The sequence below is a fragment of the Hemitrygon akajei genome, unplaced genomic scaffold (genome assembly GCF_048418815.1).
Source record: "Hemitrygon akajei unplaced genomic scaffold, sHemAka1.3 Scf000088, whole genome shotgun sequence".
Taxonomy (NCBI): Eukaryota; Metazoa; Chordata; class Chondrichthyes; order Myliobatiformes; family Dasyatidae; genus Hemitrygon; species Hemitrygon akajei.
This window is the reverse complement of record NW_027331974.1, coordinates 2,028,944-2,050,911: the sequence shown is the minus strand read 5'-3', so window position 1 is coordinate 2,050,911 and position 21,968 is coordinate 2,028,944. Positions and strand designations below refer to the sequence as shown.

Sequence of the window (21,968 nt, the reverse complement as noted above, 5' to 3'; positions counted from 1 at the left end):
TGCTTCTCCTTAAAGATGCTGCCTGGCCTGCTGTGTTCCACTAGCATTTTGTGTGTGTTGTTTGAATTTCCAGCATCTGCAGATTTCCTCATGTTTGAGTCTCTAGTTCCCATGATTTTCCCTTGTTTCATTCTTTAAACAGAGGTGCAATATTAGCTACTCACCAGTCTTCTGGGATCTCACCTGTGGTAAGAGACGGCATGAAGATACTGGTCAAGGCCCCAGCAATCTCATCTCTTGCCTCCTAAAATAACCTGGGAGAAATCCCATTGGGATCTGGGGATTTATTCAACTTAAAACCCATCAGGAGGCCCAACACTTCCTCTTCCTTGACCTCTAAACACCCTAACATATTTATACACTCAGCACTGATCTCCTGGTCCTCCACATCCCTTTCCTTGGTAAATACTAAAGCAAAGTGCTCATTAAGTACCTCACTCACATTCTCTGCATTCAAGCAAAGAATCCTTGAGTTGTCCTACCCTTTCCCTAGTTATCCTCTTCCTTGACGTATGTAGAGAATGCCTTGGGATTTACCTTAATCCTACTTGCCAAGGACTTTTCTTTGCCCCTCCTGTCTTTCTGAATTCCCTTCTTTAGCTCTTTTTTGATTTCTTTATACTCCTCATGTGTTTTGTTTGATCCTGACTTCAGAGGTTTTACGTTTGCTTCTTGACAAAATTCATCACCTCTCTGGACATCCAAGCTTCTCTTATCTTTCCATCTCTGTCCTTCCTTCTAACAGGCACATATCTTTCAGGTACCCTGTGTAATTGATCTTTAAATACCCTCCATGTGTCAGATGTGGACTTACCAGAGAAAAGGTGTCCCCAATTAACACTCCTTAGTTCCTGACTAATGCCCACATTATTTGCCCTACTCCAATTTAAATCTCTCCTGCAAGGACCATACCGATCCTTATCTATCACTGTCCTGACAGTTAAGGAGTTGTGGTCACTGTTCCCTAACTGCTCACCCACTGAAAGGTCAGACACCTGGCCAGGATCATTACCCAACACCACGTCCAGTACAGTCCCTCCTCTCCATGGACCATACACATATGTGGACATATGTGGATTTATGAAACCCTTCTGGATACTTTTAACAAATTCTTCTCCATCTCACCCACTTGCATGAAGAAAATCCCAGTTCATATTAGGGAAGTTGAAACCACCATGACAACAACCCTATTATTTTCACACATTTCCTTAATCTGATCACCTATCTGCCCCTCAATGTCCCGGTGGCTATTGGCAAGTCGGTAGGGGGAAACGCCTGTTGTTCAATCCCGTCAGTGTGATTGCACTGTGTTATTCCTATTCCTGAGTTCTATCCAAATGGACTCAGAGTCTGACCCCTCCATTATGTCTCCCCTGAGTGCTGCTGTGATACTGTCCCTGATTAGTAGTGCAACTCCCCCCATCCATCACCACCTCTTTTACCACCTTCTCTATCTTCTGAAATATTAAAACTTGATACATAAATCACCCATTCTTGCCCCTCTTTCAACCAAGTTTTAGTAATGGCCACATTGTAGTTCCATGTACTGATCCATGCTCTAAGTTCATCACCTTTACCCATAATACTCCAAGCATTAACATATACAAACTTCACACAACCTGACCCATCATACCTGTTATTTCGAATCTGCTTTTCAATTCCTTCCCTAACATCTACCTACTGGTCCGATGTTTCCATCACTGACCTGGGGCTTTAGTTCCCAGCCCCCTGCAAAACTAGTTGAGACTTTCCCGAGTAGCATCAGCAAACCTCCGGGTCAGGATATTGGTTCCCATCCAGCTCAGGTACAACCTGTCCCTCTTGTATAGGTCACCCCTTCCCCAGAAAAGATTCCAATGATCAAAGAACATGAAACCCTGTCCCTGCACCATCTCAGCAGCCACTCATCATCTGTGCTATCACCCCATTCCTACCTGTACTAGCCCGTGGCACTGGGAGTAATCCGGAGATTACTACCTTGCAGGTCCTTCTCTTCAGCCTCTTTCCCAACTCTGTATACTCACTGCGTAGGACCTCTTCCCCTTTTATGTTTCTGTCATTCGTGCCAATATGCACCACGAGCTCTGGCTGTTCACCCTCCCCCTTGAGAATATCCTGCAGCCGCTCCAATACATCCCAGACCCTCGCACCAGAAAGTCCACACACTATCCTGGTCTCTCTCTTGTGGCTGCAGTATCTCCTTTCTGTCCCCCAGTCTTCGAGTCTCCTACAACTGCCATACTGCCTGACGTTACTATTCCCTGTGGAGTCTCAGAGCCAGCCAGTTCCACCAGCCTGGCTACTGCTGCTGCCGTGCCCCGATGGGTCGTCCCCCAGCAGGATCCAAAGAGATATACTTGTTGCTGAGGGGAATGGCCCCAGGGGAACACTGCACTGACTTCCCCATCCCCTTACCTCTCCTGGTGGTCACTCATCTACTGTGCAAATCCTGTACTGTGGCTGTGACCACCTTTCACAATTCTCATCTATAAAACCTTCAGCTTCCCGGATGATCCTAATTACATCCAACTCCAGCTCCGTGACCCGGTCAGTCAGGCACTGAAGTTGGGTGCACTTCCCGCAGATGTAGTCATCAGGGAAACAGTCAGGTAAGCTGAATTCCCACATCTGACAGGAGGAGCATTCCTTCCTAAATACTCTGTACTGAAAAAGAGGCTCATCTCTTCTTCTCTGTGCCTCTGGCTGTTCACACTGAAGCCTTCCCACTCTTTCACTGACACAGTCTGACAATGGCCGCTCTGCTTGACCATCCCTCCCTTTTATTTCAGCTGAGTTTCAGCCTCCAACACCGATACTTACCGCACCTGCACAGCTGAAAATGACCGGCCCTACCTGAATCTGCTCCTTTTACACTCTCTCTCCCGACCTTCAGTCAGGCACTGACAGATCGAACATTGATCTCTCCAGCACAGTACAGGCCCTTCAGCCCACAGTGTGGTGCCGACATTTTACCTACTCAGCTCTGCCAGGGTCTGCAGGCCATCACTTCCTACAAGGCAAAATCTGACATCAAGAATGGCCGTGATTCTTCACTCCCAGATGAGCTCAACACCTTTTATACACGCTTCGAAAGGGGGAATAAAACTACCCCGGTGGCTCCTGTTGACCCTGTGATCTCAGACTTGAAGGAAGACATCAGAACATCGTTAGACAGGGTGAAACCTCACAAGATATCAGGTCCTGACGGTCTACCTGGTAGGGAACTGAAAACTTGTGCCAACCAACTGTGGGAGTGTTCGAGGAATTCTTCAATCTCTCCCTGCTGGAATCGGAGGTTCCCAGCTGCTTCAAAAGGGTGACAATCGCACCACTACCAAAGGAGGACAGAGAGAGTTTAATGTCAACAAAATGAAGCAGCTGACCATTGACTCCAGGAGGAGGAAACCAGAGGTGTGTGAGCCAGACCTCATTGAGGGATCGGAGGTGGAGAGGGTCAGCAACTTTAAGTTCCTCGGTGTTATCATCTCAGACGATCTGTCCTGGGCCCAGCACATCAGTGCAATTACAAAGAAAGCAGGGCAGCACCTCTACTTCTTCAGAATCCTGTGAAGATTCAGCAAGACATCTGATACTCTGACAAACTTCCAGAGATGTGTGGTGGAGAGTATATTGACTGGCTCTTCACTGCCTGGAATGGAAACACCAATGCTCTTGAACAGAAAATCCTTCACAAAGTAGTGGATTTGGCCCTCTCCCCATATCTACAGGGTCTGTCGCAGGAAAGCAGCATCCGTCATAAGGACCCACACTACCCAGGCCGTGCTCTCCCCATATCCACAGGGTCTGTCACAGGAAAGCAGCATCCATCATAAGGACCCACACTACCCAGGCCGTGCTCTCCCCATATCCACAGGGTCTGTCACAGGAAAGCAGCATCCATCATAAGGACCCACACTACCCAGGCCGTGCTCTCCCCATATCCACAGGGTCTGTCACAGGAAAGCAGCATCCGTCATAAGGACCCACACTACACAGGCCGTGCTCTCCCCATATCCACAGGGTCTGTCACAGGAAAGCAGCATCCATCATAAGGACCCACACTACCCAGGCCGTGCTCTCCCCATATCCACAGGGTCTGTCACAGGAAAGCAGCATCCATCATAAGTACCCACACTACCCAGGCCGTGCTCTCCCCGTATCCACAGGGTCTGTCACAGGAAAGCAGCATCCATCATAAGGACCCACACTACCCAGGCCGTGCTCTCCCCATATCCACAGGGTCTGTCACAGGAAAGCAGCATCCATCATAAGGACCCACACTACCCAGGCCGTGCTCTCCCCGTATCCACAGGGTCTGTCACAGGAAAGCAGCGTCCATCATAAGGACCCACACTACCCAGGCCGTGCTCTCCCCATATCCACAGGGTCTGTCACTGGAAAGCAGCATCCGTCATAAGGACCCACACTACCCAGGCCGTGCTCTCCCCATACACACAGGGTCTGTCACAGGAAAGCAGCGTCCATCATAAGGACCCACACTACCCAGGCCGTGCTCTCCCCGTATCCACAGGGTGTGTCACAGGAAAGCAGCGTCCATCATAAGGACCCACACTACCCAGGCCGTGCTCTCCCCACATCCACAGGGTCCGTCACTAGAAAGCAGCATCCATCATAAGGACCCACACTACCCAGGCCGTGCTCTCCCCATATCCACAGGGTCTGTCACAGGAAAGCAGCATCCATCATAAGGACCCACACTACCCAGGCCGTGCTCTCCCGTATCCACAGGGTCTGTCACAGGAAAGCAGCATCCGTCATAAGGACCCACACTACCCAGGCCGTGCTCTCCCCATATCCACAGGGTCTGTCACAGGAAAGCAGCGTCCATCATAAGGACCCACACTACCCAGGCCGTGCTCTCCCCATATCCACACGGTCTGTAACAGGAAAGCAGCATCCATCATAAGGACCCACACTACCCAGGCCGTGCTCTCCCCACATCCACAGGGTCTGTCACAGGAAAGCAGCATCCATCATAAGGACCCACAGTACCCAGGCCGTGCTCTCCCCATACCCACAGGGTGTGTCACAGGAAAGCAGCGTCCATCATAAGGACCCACACTACCCAGGCCGTGCTCTCCCCACATCCACAGGGTCTGTCACAGGAAAGCAGCATCCATCATAAGGACCCACAGTACCCAGGCCGTGCTCTCCCCATATCCACAGGGTCTGTCACAGGAAAGCAGCATCCATCATAAGGACCCACACTACCCAGGCCGTGCTCTCCCCACATCCACAGGGTCTGTCACTAGAAAGCAGCATCCATCATAAGGACCCACACTACCCAGGCCGTGCTCTCCCCACATCCACAGGGTCTGTCACAGGAAAGCAGCATCCATCATAAGGACCCACACTACCCAGGCCGTGCTCTCCCCACATCCACAGGGTGTGTCACAGGAAAGCAGCATCCATCATAAGTACCCACACTACCCAGGCCGTGCTCTCCCCACATCCACAGGGTCTGTCACTAGAAAGCAGCATCCATCATAAGGACCCACACTACCCAGGCCGTGCTCTCCCCACATCCACAGGGTGTGTCACAGGAAAGCAGCATCCATCATAAGGACCCACACTACCCAGGCCGTGCTCTCCCCGTATCCACAGGGTCTGTCACAGGAAAGCAGCATCCATCATAAGGACCCACACTACCCAGGCCGTGCTCTCCCCGTATCCACAGGGTCTGTCACAGGAAAGCAGCATCCATCATAAGGACCCACACTACCCAGGCCGTGCTCTCCCCATATCCACAGGGTCTGTCACAGGAAAGCAGCATCCATCATAAGGACCCACACTACCCAGGCCGTGCTCTCCCCATATCCACAGGGTCTGTCACAGGAAAGCAGCATCCGTCATAAGGACCCACACTACCCAGGCCGTGCTCTCCCCATATCCACAGGGTCTGTCACAGGAAAGCAGCATCCGTCATAAGGACCCACACTACCCAGGCCGTGCTCTCCCCATATCCACAGGGTCTGTCACAGGAAAGCAGCATCCGTCATAAGGACCCACACTACCCAGGCCGTCCTCTCCCCATAACCACAGGGTCTGTCACAGGAAAGCAGCATCCATCATAAGGACCCACACTACCCAGGCCGTGCTCTCCCCACATCCAGAGGGTCAGTCACAGGAAAGCAGCATCCATCATAAGGACCCACACTACCCAGGCCGTGCTCTCCCCATATCCACAGGGTCCGTCACAGGAAAGCAGCATCCATCATAAGGACCCACACTACCCAGGCCGTGCTCTCCCCATATCCACAGGGTCTGTCACAGGAAAGCAGCATCCATCATAAGGACCCACACTACCCAGGCCGTGCTCTCCCCACATCCAGAGGGTCAGTCACAGGAAAGCAGCATCCATCATAAGGAGCCACACTACCCAGGCCGTGCTCTCCCCGTATCCACAGGGTCTGTCACAGGAAAGCAGCGTCCATCATAAGGACCCACACTACCCAGGCCGTGCTCTCCCCATATCCACAGGGTCTGTCACAGGAAAGCAGCATCCATCATAAGGACCCACACTACCCAGGCCGTGCTCTCCCCATATCCACAGGGTCTGTCACAGGAAAGCAGCATCCATCATAAGGACCCACACTACCCAGGCCGTGCTCTCCCCGTATCCACAGGGTCTGTCACAGGAAAGCAGCGTCCATCATAAGGACCCACACTACCCAGGCCGTGCTCTCCCCGTATCCACAGGGTCTGTCACAGGAAAGCAGCATCCATCATAATGACCCACACTACCCAGGCCGTGCTCTCCCCGTATCCACAGGGTCTGTCACAGGAAAGCAGCGTCCATCATAAGGACCCACACTACCCAGGCCGTGCTCTCCCCATATCCACAGGGTCTGTCACAGGAAAGCAGCACCCATCATAAGGACCCACACTACCCAGGCCGTGCTCTCCCCATATCCACAGGGTCTGTCACAGGAAAGCAGCACCCATCATAAGGACCCACACTACCCAGGCCGTGCTCTCCCCATATCCACAGGGTCTGTCACAGGAAAGCAGCATCCATCATAAGGACCCACACTACACAGGCCGTGCTCTCCCCATATCCACAGGGTCTGTCACAGGAAAGCAGCATCCATCATAAGGACCCACACTACCCAGGCCGTGCTCTCCCCCTATCCACAGGGTCCGTCACAGGAAAGCAGCATCCATCATAAGGACCCACACTACCCAGGCCGTGCTCTCCCCCTATCCACAGGGTCCGTCACAGGAAAGCAGCATCCATCATAAGGACCCACACTACCCAGGCCGTGCTCTCCCCATACCCACAGGGTCTGTCACAGGAAAGCAGCATCCGTCATAAGGACCCACACTACCCAGGCCGTGCTCTCCCCATACCCACAGGGTCTGTCACAGGAAAGCAGCATCCGTCATAAGGACCCACACTACCCAGGCCGTGCTCTCCCCATACCCACAGGGTCTGTCACTGGAAAGCAGCATCCATCATAAGGACCCACACTACCCAGGCCGTGCTCTCCCCACATCCACAGGGTGTGTCACAGGAAAGCAGCATCCATCATAAGGACCCACACTACCCAGGCCGTGCTCTCCCCACATCCACAGGGTCTGTCACAGGAAAGCAGCATCCATCATAAGGACCCACACTACACAGGCCGTGCTCTCCCCACATCCACAGGGTCTGTCACTAGAAAGCAGCATCCATCAAAAGGACCCACACTACCCAGGCCGTGCTCTCCCCACATCCACAGGGTCTGTCACAGGAAAGCAGCATCCATCATAAGGACCCACACTACCCAGGCCGTGCTCTCCCCACATCCACAGGGTCTGTCACAGGAAAGCAGCATCCATCATAAGGACCCACACTACCCAGGCCGTGCTCTCCCCACATCCACAGGGTCTGTCACTAGAAAGCAGCATCCATCATAAGGACCCACACTACCCAGGCCGTGCTCTCCCCACATCCACAGGGTGTGTCACAGGAAAGCAGCATCCATCATAAGGACCCACACTACCCAGGCCGTGCTCTCCCCATATCCACAGGGTCTGTCACAGGAAAGCAGCATCCGTCATAAGGACCCACACTACCCAGGCCGTGCTCTCCCCACATCCACAGGGTGTGTCTCAGGAAAGCAGCATCCATCATAAGGACCCACACTACCCAGGCCGTGCTCTCCCCATAACCACAGGGTCTGTCACAGGAAAGCAGCATCCGTCATAAGGACCCACACTACCCAGGCCGTGCTCTCCCCACATCCAGAGGGTCAGTCACAGGAAAGCAGCATCCGTCATAAGGACCCACACTACCCAGGCCGTCCTCTCCCCATACCCACAGGGTCTGTCACAGGAAAGCAGCATCCATCATAAGGACCCACACTACCCAGGCTGTGCTCTCCCCGTATCCACAGGGTCTGTCACAGGAAAACAGCATCCATCATAAGGACCCACACTACCCAGGCCGTGCTCTCCCCACATCCAGAGGGTCTGTCACAGGAAAGCAGCATCCGTCATAAGGACCCACACTACCCAGGCCGTGCTCTCCCCACATCCAGAGGGTCTGTCACAGGAAAGCAGCATCCGTCATAAGGACCCACACTACCCAGGCCGTGCTCTCCCCACATCCAGAGGGTCTGTCACAGGAAAGCAGCATCCGTCATAAGGACCCACACTACCCAGGCCGTCCTCTCCCCATAACCACAGGGTCTGTCACAGGAAAGCAGCATCCGTCATAAGGACCCACACTACCCAGGCCGTGCTCTCCCCATATCCACAGGGTCTGTCACAGGAAAGCAGCATCCGTCATAAGGACCCACACTACCCAGGCCGTGCTCTCCCCATATCCACAGGGTCTGTCACAGGAAAGCAGCATCCGTCATAAGGACCCACACTACCCAGGCCGTGCTCTCCCCATAACCACAGGGTCTGTCACAGGAAAGCAGCATCCATCATAAGGACCCACACTACCCAGGCCGTGCTCTCCCCATATCCACAGGGTCTGTCACAGGAAAGCAGCATCCATCATAAGGACCCACACTACCCAGGCCGTGCTCTCCCCATATCCACAGGGTGTGTCACAGGAAAGCAGCATCCATCATAAGGACCCACACTACCCAGGCCGTGCTCTCCCCATATCCACAGGGTGTGTCACAGGAAAGCAGCATCCATCATAAGGACCCACACTACCCAGGCCGTGCTCTCCCCACATCCACAGGGTGTGTCACAGGAAAGCAGCATCCATCATAAGGACCCACACTACCCAGGCCGTGCTCTCCCCACATCCACAGGGTGTGTCACAGGAAAGCAGCATCCATCATAAGGACCCACACTACCCAGGCCGTGCTCTCCCCATATCCACAGGGTCTGTCACAGGAAAGCAGCATCCGTCATAAGGACCCACACTACCCAGGCCGTGCTCTCCCCATATCCACAGGGTCTGTCACAGGAAAGCAGCATCCGTCATAAGGACCCACACTACCCAGGCCGTGCTCTCCCCATATCCACAGGGTCTGTCACAGGAAAGCAGCATCCGTCATAAGGACCCACACTACCCAGGCCGTCCTCTCCCCATAACCACAGGGTCTGTCACAGGAAAGCAGCATCCATCATAAGGACCCACACTACCCAGGCCGTGCTCTCCCCACATCCAGAGGGTCAGTCACAGGAAAGCAGCATCCATCATAAGGACCCACACTACCCAGGCCGTGCTCTCCCCATATCCACAGGGTCTGTCACAGGAAAGCAGCATCCATCATAAGGACCCACACTACCCAGTCCGTGCTCTCCCCATATCCACAGGGTCTGTCACAGGAAAGCAGCATCCATCATAAGGACCCACACTACCCAGGCCGTGCTCTCCCCATATCCACAGGGTCTGTCACAGGAAAGCAGCATCCATCATAAGGACCCACACTACCCAGGCCGTGCTCTCCCCACATCCACAGGGTGTGTCACAGGAAAGCAGCATCCGTCATAAGGACCCACACTACCCAGGCCGTGCTCTCCCCACATCCACAGGGTCTGTCACAGGAAAGCAGCATCCGTCATAAGGACCCACACTACCCAGGCCGTCCTCTCCCCATAACCACAGGGTCTGTCACAGGAAAGCAGCATCCATCATAAGGACCCACACTACCCAGGCCGTGCTCTCCCCACATCCAGAGGGTCAGTCACAGGAAAGCAGCATCCATCATAAGGACCCACACTACCCAGGCCGTGCTCTCCCCACATCCAGAGGGTCAGTCACAGGAAAGCAGCATCCATCATAAGGACCCACACTACCCAGGCCGTGCTCTCCCCATATCCACAGGGTCTGTCACAGGAAAGCAGCATCCATCATAAGGACCCACACTACCCAGTCCGTGCTCTCCCCATATCCACAGGGTCTGTCACAGGAAAGCAGCATCCATCATAAGGACCCACACTACCCAGGCCGTGCTCTCCCCACATCCACAGGGTGTGTCACAGGAAAGCAGCATCCATCATAAGGACCCACACTACCCAGGCCGTGCTCTCCCCATACCCACAGGGTCTGTCACAGGAAAGCAGCATCCGTCATAAGGACCCACACTACCCAGGCCGTGCTCTCCCCATACCCACAGGGTCTGTCACAGGAAAGCAGCATCCATCATAAGGACCCACACTACCCAGGCCGTGCTCTCCCCGTATCCACAGGGTCTGTCACAGGAAAGCAGCATCCATCATAAGGACCCACACAACCCAGGCCGTGCTCTCCCCATATCCACAGGGTCTGTCACAGGAAAGCAGCGTCCATCATAAGGACCCACACTACCCAGGCCGTGCTCTCCCCACATCCACAGGGTCTGTCACAGGAAAGCAGCATCCATCATAAGGACCCACACTACCCAGGCCGTGCTCTCCCCACATCCACAGGGTCTGTCACTAGAAAGCAGCATCCATCATAAGGACCCACACTACCCAGGCCGTGCTCTCCCCACATCCACAGGGTGTGTCACAGGAAAGCAGCATCCATCATAAGGACCCACACTACCCAGGCCGTGCTCTCCCCATATCCACAGGGTCTGTCACAGGAAAGCAGCATCCGTCATAAGGACCCACACTACCCAGGCCGTGCTCTCCCCACATCCACAGGGTGTGTCTCAGGAAAGCAGCATCCATCATAAGGACCCACACTACCCAGGCCGTGCTCTCCCCATAACCACAGGGTCTGTCACAGGAAAGCAGCATCCGTCATAAGGACCCACACTACCCAGGCCGTGCTCTCCCCACATCCAGAGGGTCAGTCACAGGAAAGCAGCATCCGTCATAAGGACCCACACTACCCAGGCCGTCCTCTCCCCATACCCACAGGGTCTGTCACAGGAAAGCAGCATCCATCATAAGGACCCACACTACCCAGTCCGTGCTCTCCCCATATCCACAGGGTCTGTCACAGGAAAGCAGCATCCATCATAAGGACCCACACTACCCAGGCCGTGCTCTCCCCATATCCACAGGGTCTGTCACAGGAAAGCAGCATCCATCATAAGGACCCACACTACCCAGGCCGTGCTCTCCCCGTATCCACAGGGTCTGTCACAGGAAAGCAGCGTCCATCATAAGGACCCACACTACCCAGGCCGTGCTCTCCCCATATCCACAGGGTCTGTCACAGGAAAGCAGCGTCCATCATAAGGACCCACACTACCCAGGCCGTGCTCTCCCCATATCCACAGGGTCTGTCACAGGAAAGCAGCATCCATCATAAGGACCCACACTACCCAGGCCGTGCTCTCCCCATATCCACAGGGTCTGTCACAGGAAAGCAGCATCCATCATAAGGACCCACACTACCCAGGCCGTGCTCTCCCCGTATCCACAGGGTGTGTCACAGGAAAGCAGCATCCATCATAAGGACCCACACTACCCAGGCCGTGCTCTCCCCATATCCACAGGGTGTGTCACAGGAAAGCAGCGTCCATCATAAGGACCCACACTACCCAGGCCGTGGTCTCCCCATATCCACAGGGTCTGTCACAGGAAAGCAGCGTCCATCATAAGGACCCACACTACCCAGGCCGTGCTCTCCCCATATCCACAGGGTCTGTCACAGGAAAGCAGCATCCATCATAAGGACCCACACTACCCAGGCCGTGCTCTCCCCATATCCACAGGGTGTGTCACAGGAAAGCAGCATCCATCATAAGGACCCACACTACCCAGGCCGTGCTCTCCCCGTATCCACAGGGTCTGTCACGGGAAAGCAGCATCCATCATAAGGACCCACACTACCCAGGCCGTGCTCTCCCCGTATCCACAGGGTCTGTCACAGGAAAGCAGCATCCATCATAAGGACCCACACTACCCAGGCCGTGCTCTCCCCATATCCACAGGGTCTGTCACAGGAAAGCAGCATCCATCATAAGGACCCACACTACCCAGGCCGTGCTCTCCCCATATCCACAGGGTCTGTCACAGGAAAGCAGCATCCATCATAAGGACCCACACTACCCAGGCCGTGCTGTCCCCATATCCACAGGGTCTGTCACAGGAAAGCAGCATCCGTCATAAGGACCCACACTACCCAGGCCGTGCTGTCCCCATATCCACAGGGTCTGTCACAGGAAAGCAGCATCCATCATGAGGACCCACACTACCCAGGCCGTGCTCTCCCCGTATCCACAGGGTCTGTCACAGGAAAGCAGCATCCATCATAAGGACCCACACTACCCAGGCCGTGCTCTCTCCGTATCCACAGGGTCTGTCACAGGAAAGCAGCATCCATCATAAGGACCCACACTACCCAGGCCGTGCTCTCCCCGTATCCACAGGGTGTGTCACAGGAAAGCAGCTTCCATCATAAGGACCCACACTACCCAGGCCGTGCTCTCCCCATATCCACAGGGTCTGTCACAGGAAAGCAGCATCCATCATAAGGACCCACACTACCCAGGCCGTGCTGTCCCCATATCCACAGGGTGTGTCACAGGAAAGCAGCATCCATCATAAGGACCCACACTACCCAGGCCGTGCTCTCCCCGTATCCACAGGGTGTGTCACAGGAAAGCAGCATCCATCATAAGGACCCACACTACCCAGGCCGTGCACTCCCCATATCCACAGGGTCTGTCACAGGAAAGCAGCATCCGTCATAAGGACCCACACTACCCAGGCCGTGCTCTCCCCATATCCACAGGGTCTGTCACAGGAAAGCAGCATCCATCATAAGGACCCACACTACCCAGGCCGTGCTCTCCCCGTATCCACAGGGTCTGTCACGGGAAAGCAGCATCCATCATAAGGACCCACACTACCCAGGCCGTGCTCTCCCCGTATCCACAGGGTCTGTCACAGGAAAGCAGCATCCATCATAAGGACCCACACTACCCAGGCCGTGCTCTCCCCATATCCACAGGGTGTGTCACAGGAAAGCAGCATCCATCATAAGGACCCACACTACCCAGGCCGTGCTCTCCCCATACCCACAGGGTCTGTCACAGGAAAGCAGCATCCATCATAAGGACCCACACTACCCAGGCCGTGCTCTCCCCATATCCACAGGGTCTGTCACAGGAAAGCAGCATCCATCATAAGGAGCCACACTACCCAGGCCGTGCTCTCCCCACATCCAGAGGGTCAGTCACAGGAAAGCAGCATCCATCATAATGACCCACACTACCCAGGCCGTGCTCTCCCCAGATCCACAGGGTCCGTCACAGGAAAGCAGCATCCATCATAAGGACCCACACTACCCAGGCCGTGCTCTCCCCATATCCACAGGGTCCGTCACAGGAAAGCAGCATCCATCATAATGACCCACACTACCCAGGCCGTGCTCTCCCCATATCCACAGGGTCCGTCACAGGAAAGCAGCATCCATCATAATGACCCACACTACCCAGGCCGTGCTCTCCCCATATCCACAGGGTCCGTCACAGGAAAGCAGCGTCCATCATAATGACCCACACTACCCAGGCCGTGCTCTCCCCATATCCACAGGGTCCGTCACAGGAAAGCAGCATCCATCATAAGGACCCACACTACCCAGGCCGTGCTCTCCCCATATCCACAGGGTCCGTCACAGGAAAGCAGCGTCCATCATAAGGACCCACACTACCCAGGCCGTGCTCTCCCCATATCCACAGGGTCCGTCACAGGAAAGCAGCATCCATCATAAGGACCCACACTACCCAGGCCGTGCTCTCCCCATATCCACAGGGTGTGTCACAGGAAAGCAGCATCCATCATAAGGACCCACACTACCCAGGCCGTGCTCTCCCCACATCCACAGGGTCTGTCACAGGAAAGCAGCGTCCATCATAAGGACCCACACTACCCAGGCCGTGCTCTCCCCATATCCACAGGGTCTGTCACAGGAAAGCAGCATCCATCATAAGGACCCACACTACCCAGGCCGTGCTCTCCCCATATCCACAGGGTCTGTCACAGGAAAGCAGCATCCGTCATAAGGACCCACACTACCCAGGCCGTCCTCTCCCCATATCCACAGGGTCTGTCACAGGAAAGCAGCATCCGTCATAAGGACCCACACTACCCAGGCCGTCCTCTCCCCATAACCACAGGGTCTGTCACAGGAAAGCAGCATCCATCATAAGGACCCACACTACCCAGGCCGTGCTCTCCCCACATCCAGAGGGTCAGTCACAGGAAAGCAGCATCCATCATAAGGACCCACACTACCCAGGCCGTGCTCTCCCCATATCCACAGGGTCTGTCACAGGAAAGCAGCATCCATCATAAGGACCCACACTACCCAGTCCGTGCTCTCCCCATATCCAGAGGGTCTGTCACAGGAAAGCAGCATCCATCATAAGGACCCACACTACCCAGTCCGTGCTCTCCCCATATCCACAGGGTCTGTCACAGGAAAGCAGCATCCATCATAAGGACCCACACTACCCAGGCCGTGCTCTCCCCATATCCACAGGGTCTGTCACAGGAAAGCAGCACCCATCATAAGGACCCACACTACCCAGGCCGTGCTCTCCCCATATCCACAGGGTCTGTCACAGGAAAGCAGCATCCATCATAAGGACCCACACTACCCAGGCCGTGCTCTCCCCACATCCACAGGGTGTGTCACAGGAAAGCAGCATCCATCATAAGGACCCACACTACCCAGGCCGTGCTCTCCCCATATCCACAGGGTCTGTCACAGGAAAGCAGCACCCATCATAAGGACCCACACTACCCAGGCCGTGCTCTCCCCATATCCACAGGGTCTGTCACAGGAAAGCAGCATCCATCATAAGGACCCACACTACCCAGGCCGTGCTCTCCCCATATCCACAGGGTCTGTCACAGGAAAGCAGCATCCATCATAAGGACCCACACTACCCAGGCCGTGCTCTCCCCATATCCACAGGGTGTGTCACAGGAAAGCAGCATCCATCATAAGGACCCACACTACCCAGGCCGTGCTCTCCCCATATCCACAGGGTGTGTCACAGGAAAGCAGCATCCATCATAAGGAGCCACACTACCCAGGCCGTGCTCTCCCCATATCCACAGGGTCTGTCACAGGAAAGCAGCATCCATCATAAGGAGCCACACTACCCAGGCCGTGCTCTCCCCATATCCACAGGGTCTGTCACAGGAAAGCAGCATCCATCATAAGGACCCACACTACCCAGGCCGTGCTCTCCCCATATCCACAGGGTCTGTCACAGGAAAGCAGCATCCGTCATAAGGACCCACACTACCCAGGCCGTGCTCTCCCCATATCCACAGGGTCCGTCACAGGAAAGCAGCATCCATCATAAGGACCCACACTACCCAGGCCGTGCTCTCCCCACATCCACAGGGTCCGTCACAGGAATGCAGCATCCATCATAAGGACCCACACTACCCAGGCCGTGCTCTCTTCTCGCTGCTGCCATCAGGAAAGAGGTACTGCAGCTTCAGCACCCACACCACCAGGTTCAGGAAGAGTTATTACCGTCAACCATCAGGCTCCTGAACCAGTGTGGGTAACTTCACTCAACTTCACTGACCTGATCCCACAACCTATCGACTCACTTTCATGGGCTCTTCATCTCATGTTCTCAATATTTATTGTTTATTTATTTATCATTATTATTATTTATTATTTTTCTTTCTATTTGTACTTGTTCAGTTTGTTCTCTTTCAGACACTGGTTGTCCCCCTGTTGGGGCAGACTTTCACTGATTCCCCGAGGGGTATTGGATTTATTGAGTATGCCCACAAGGAACTGAATCTTGCCTCCCACTCTGCCTCAGACACCCCCACCCTCTCCCCTTGGTCCCTTCCTCACTCCCTCCTCTCAGTATTTCCCCATATCCTTACCACCTCTTTCTCTCCCTACTGCCCTCTAACCTCGATCTCCCCAACCACCTCTGCACCTACGACTCTGCAACTATCACTCTCCCCTTGGTCTGTCCCTACCTCCCTCTCTCCTTGGTGTCAGCCTACCTCCTTCTCCATGGTCTCTCTCTCTCCTCAGTGGCCCTACCTATCTCTTCACTTGAACTCTCTATACTTGCCTCTTCACTCAGTCTTTCCCTACCACCTCATCCTTCGGTCTTTTCCTACATCTCTCCCTCTTTGGATTCTCCCTACTTCACACAGCCTTTGGTTTCTCCTTATCTCCCTTTCCCTTCAGTCTTTCGTCAACTCCATCTACCGTTGGTCACTCTCTGACTCCCTACCCCACCTCCCCCTGATATCCCTCCACCTCTATCCCCTCTCAGTCTCTCCCAGGCTCCCTGTTGCCTTGGTCTCTCCCAAACTCCTCCACCACTCAGTCTCTCCACCACTCAGTCTCTCCCTACTTGCCTCAGTCTCTCCCAACCTTCTCTCCCCTCAGACTCCTCCAACCTGCCCTCACCCTTGGTCTCTGGGTACATCTGTCTCCCATCAGCCTTTCTCTCCCCTCAGTGTCTCCCTATCTCCCTCTCCCCAAGGCATCTCCTTAGCTCTCTCTCCCCTAGGCGTCACCTCCAACCTCCCCCTCTCCTCAGTGTCTGCGTACATTAGTCTATCCCTATGACCCACTCCTCTTGGTCTCTCTCTACCTGCCTCTGCCCTTGGTCTCTGCCACCTCCCTCAACCCACAGTCTCTCAATACCTCCCTCTCTCCTTGATATCTCCCTACCTCTCTCTCCCCATCCCTTCTTAACTCCGTCTGCTCATGGTCACTCTCCATCTGCCTCTTCCCTGCTGTCTCCCCCCTATCATCCCCTCCACACAACCTCCCCCTCCCATGTCTTCCCCAACCTCCCTCTCCCTGGTCATACCCTACCTTTCTCTCACCTCGGTCACACCCTTACTCCCTCTCCCTTCCGTCTCACCCTAATCCCCTCTCCCCTCTATTGCCCCCGACACCCCCCTGTCTTCGGTCTGACTCGACTTCCCTCTGCCTTCCATCTACCCCCTTGGTTAAACCCTAACTCCCTCTCTCCTCTGTCTCAGACCATCTCATACTCCCCTCGGTCTCCCTGCATCTCATTCTCTCGTCAGCCTCTCCCCTTGGACACTCTCAACATCGCCCTCCCCCAAGTCGCTCCCTACATCACCCTCTGCTCAGTTTCTGCCTGCCACCCTCCACCCTCGGTCTGCCCTGTTCTCCCTTTCCTCTCTGTGTCTCGGTACCATATCCTTGCCCCAGTCTGACGCTACTTCCCTTACCCCTCGGTCACTCCATACCTCACTCTCCCCTCAGTGCTCACAAACACCCTCTCCCTTCGATATCTCCCTACCACCCTAGCCCCTCAGTCTCTCAATATACCTCTCCCTTCGTTCTGTCACTCCCACCCTTCACCCTCAAACTTTCCCTACCTCTCTCTCCACTCAGTCTCTCCCTAACACTTTTTCCCCTCTGTATCTCCCTAACTCCCTCTCCCCATACCTACCTTTGCCTTGGGACTCTCCCTACTTCCCTCTGTTTTTCACTACTTTCCTCTCTCCTCGGTCTATCCCTACCTCTCTCTCCCCTCGGTCACCCACAATGACCCCTCATCTTCATCTCCTTTCCATTCCTCTCCCCTAAGAGTCTCATTACCACCCTCCCCTCTCGCTCTCCCTGTCACACTCTCCCCTCAGAAACTCCTTTTTCCTCAGTCTCTCCCTCCCTCCATCTCCCCTCTGTCTCTCCCTACCTCCATTTTCCCTCGGTCTCTCATACCCTCCAGCTCCCCTTGGTTTCTCCCTCCTTCCATCGCCCCTCGGTCTCTCACGTCCACTCTCTCCCTTTGCTCTCCCTACCTCCCTCAACCCTCAGCCTCCGCAGTCCCCCCTCTCCACTCAGTCCATTTGTCCCCTCCACTTGTTCTCTTCCTCCAATCCTTTCAACCCGGTTTCTCCATACATCCCTCTCCCCTTAATCTCTCCCTACCTCGGCCTCTCTAAATGACCCTCACCTCCCAGTCTCTCACTACCTCTCTCCCCTCAGTCTCTCCCTACCCCCTCTCCCCTTAGTCTCGCGATGATTCCTTCACTCCTCGGTCTATCTCTACCTTCCCTTCCCCTTGAGCTTTCTTGACTTCCCTCTCCACTTGAACACTCCCTAACCCTCTCCGTAACTCCTTCCACCAACAGACTCTTCCAATCTACCTCTCTTGTCCATCTCTCAATATTTTTCTTCTCCCCTCACTCTCTGTAATTGCCTCACACCTGTCTCTACCTATTTTCCTCTGCACTCGACCTCTCCCTACCTCGCTTTGTTCTCTCCAAAACTCACTGGCCATTCGTTCACTGATGACCTCCCCCTCCCCTCGGTCTCTTCCTAAATCCCCGTCCCCTGGGTCTCTGACGACTACCCTCTCCTCTCTCACTCTCCCTCACTCTTCGGCCTCTCTCCAGCCCCCACTCCTTCCAGTCCATCAAAACCTCTCTCTCCCCTTGTCCTCTCCCTCCCTCCCTCTCTCCCTTCAGTCTCTCACTACCACCCTTTCTCCCCAGTGTCTCCGCCCATCCCACTCCCCTCAGTCTCTCCCTACCTCCATCCCCACACTCAGTGTCTTCCAAAATCCTACTCCCCACAGTCTCTCCTTAACTCCCTCCAGTGCTTGGGCTCTCCCCATCTACCTCTCTATTCGGTCTCTCCATATCTCCTTCTTCTCTCGCTCTCCGTAACAGCCTCACACCTCCCTATCCCCTCGTCTCTCCCTACCTCCCCTTCTGTCAGTCTCTAGCTATCTCCCTTATTCTCTCCCTCACCTTCTCCCCTCGATTTCCCCCCAACTTTCTCCTCCTTTGGTTGTTCTCCAACTCCCTCTCCCCTTGGTCTCTCCCTACTTCCCTCTCCTCATTCTCTCCCCACTTCCCTGTCCCCTCGGTCTCTCCCCACCTCCCTCTCTTCTTGTTCTCTGCCCACCTCCCTCTCTTCTCAGACTTTCCCTCCCTAACTCCCCCTCCATCATTGCATACAGTCTGACACAGGATGAGTTTTAGGGAACGACTATAGGGAACAACATTCCAAACAATGGGTATCCCCATCACGGATACCTGAGCTTGTAGATCCTGCTGGGCTGCTGGTCAAACCCAGACCGGGTTCTCCTGTCGTTGTTTCCTGGACTTCCCGAGTTGTGTCTGACTGGGAATCTGTACCTGAGCTCGTAGACCCTGTTGGGGTGGTGATCAGACCTGTACCAGGTTCTCCGGTTGCTGTTAACTGCACTTCCTGAGTTGCGTCCGACTGGGAATCTGTACCTGAGCTCGCGGTTTCTGCTGGGGTGCTGGTTAAGCTCTGACCAAGATCACCCATCGCCGATCCACGTGCTTCCTGAGTTGTCTCTGACTGGGAATCTGTACCTGAGCTCGTAGACCCAGTTGGGGTGGTGGATAATCTCTGACCAAGATCACCCATTGCCGATCCAAGTGGCTCTTGAGTTGTGTCTGACTGGGAATCTGTAATAAGGCCAGGAAGGAAGTCAGAGGCTGGAAACAAGAGGATTAATTCCAGTTCAAATCTACCCTTTGAAATACGCATACAACTCTCTCCTTTCCTCTTTAATACCTCCAGTCTTTGTCTTTCAAATCCGCCTGCTCACATGTCCCTCTCTCGGCATTCACTGCGTCTGAATCACTCTCCTGTCAGTCACTCCTTCAGGAACAGCTTCTCCTCCACCATCAGGTTTCTGAATGGACAATCAACCCATGTTCACTACCTCAATCATTTTTCCTCTCTTTCTGGACTACCACAGGTGGCAAGAGTGGTCTCCTCACTTCTGCTCCTCTGACCCCCAACACAGGACCCCCTCCAGGGCTGTGCCCTAAGCCTGCTCCTTCACTCTCTGTACACCCATGACTGTGTCACCACCCACAGCTCCAATCTGCTAACTAAATTTGCAGATAGAAACATAGGAACATAGAAAACATACTGCGCAATACAGGCCCTTTGGCTCACAAAGCTGTGCCAAGCATGTTTGTACCTTAGAACTACCTAGTCTTTAACCATAGCCCTCTATTTTTCTAAGTGCCACAGCCATCCAGGAGTCTCTTAAAAGACCCTATCGTATCCGCCTCCACCAACACCACCGGAAGCCCATTCCACACACTCACCACTCTCTGCGTAAAAGAACTTACCCCTGACATCTCCTCTGTACCTACTTCCAAGCACCTTAAAACTGCGACCTCTCGTCCTAGCCATCTCAGCCCTGGGAAAAAGCCTCTAACTATCCACACAATCAATGCACCCAGAACAGAGCTGTCCATTCCCCTCCCATCCATGTATCCATCCAAACTGCTCTCTGATGTTGAACTCAAACCCACATCCACCACACCAGTCAGCAGCTTGTTCCACACTCACACCACCCTCAGGGTGAAGACATTCCCTCTCATGTTCCCCTTAAACATTTCACCTTTCACTCTTAACCTGTGACCTCTCGTTCTGGTCTCACTCAACATTAGTGGAAGTAGTCTGCTTGCATGTACCCTATCTTTTCGCCTCATAATTTAGTAAACCTTAACCCCTCATTCTCCGAAGCTCCAGACCTACACCCGTATTCCGTGATCTTTGTTCCACAAACTCCTGATGTCAGTCTAAACACACCCCTCTAATTCTGCACTGGGCTGTGTATAGGGCACACAAGATACTCGGAGAGCTCAGCAGGTCAGGCAGCATCTATGGAGAGAAATAAAGAGTCAACGTTTCGGGTCTTTTCAGCCCTTTACCTTTTCTACCTATTACCTCCCAGCTTCTCAATTCACCCACTCACTTACCCTCCCCCTCGCCTGGCTCCACCTATCACCTCTCAGCTTCTCACTTCACCCTCCCACTCACTTCCCTTCCCCCTCGCCTGGCTCCACCTATCACCTCCCAGTTTCTCAATTCACCCTCCCACTCACTCACCTTCCCCCTCGCCTGGCTCCACCTATCACCTCCCAGCTTCTCACTTCACCCTCCCACTCACTTACCCTCCCCCTCGCCTGGCTCCACCTATCACCTCCCAGCTTCTCACTTCACCCTCCCACTCATTTACCTTCCCCCTCGCCTGTCTCCACCTATCATCTCCCAGCTTCTCACTTCACCCTCCCACTCACTTACCGTCCCCCCCGCCTGGCTCCACCTATCACCTCCCAGCTTCTCAATTCACCCACTCACATACCGTCCCCCTCGCCTGGCTCCACCTATCACCTCCCAGCTTCTCAATTCACCCACTCACTTCCCCTCCCCCTCGCCTGGTTCCACCTATCACCTCCCAGCTTCTCACTTCACCCTCCCACTAACTTACCCTCCCCCTCGCCTGGCTCCACCTATCACCTCCCAGCTTCTCACTTCACCCTCCCACTCACTTACCTTCCCTCTCGCCTGGCTCCACCTATCACCTCCCAGCTTCTCACTTCACCCTCTCACTCACTTCCCCCCTCGCCTGGCTCCACCTATCACCTCCCAGCTTCTCACTTCACCCTCCCACTCACTTACCCTCCCCCTCGCCTGGCTCCACCTATCACCTCCCAGCCTGTGTTGCTTCTCTTCCCCCCACCTTCTTATTTCAGTTTCTCCCCCCGTCCTTTCCAGTCCTGATGAAGGGTCTCAG

General features: G+C 54.4%; 1 protein-coding gene across 1 annotated transcript in view; it reads right to left on the bottom strand.

Annotated features, from left to right (window-relative positions):
- LOC140722764 (uncharacterized) overlaps positions 1-21,968 on the bottom strand; it is a 30,701-nt gene that overhangs the window by 6,203 nt on the left and 2,530 nt on the right. Inside the window, exon 2 of the mRNA XM_073037445.1 lies at positions 19,435-19,836. Coding sequence (XP_072893546.1) covers positions 19,435-19,795 — 361 coding nt within the window. The 5' untranslated portion in view covers positions 19,796-19,836. The remainder of the gene's footprint in view (positions 1-19,434; positions 19,837-21,968) is intronic.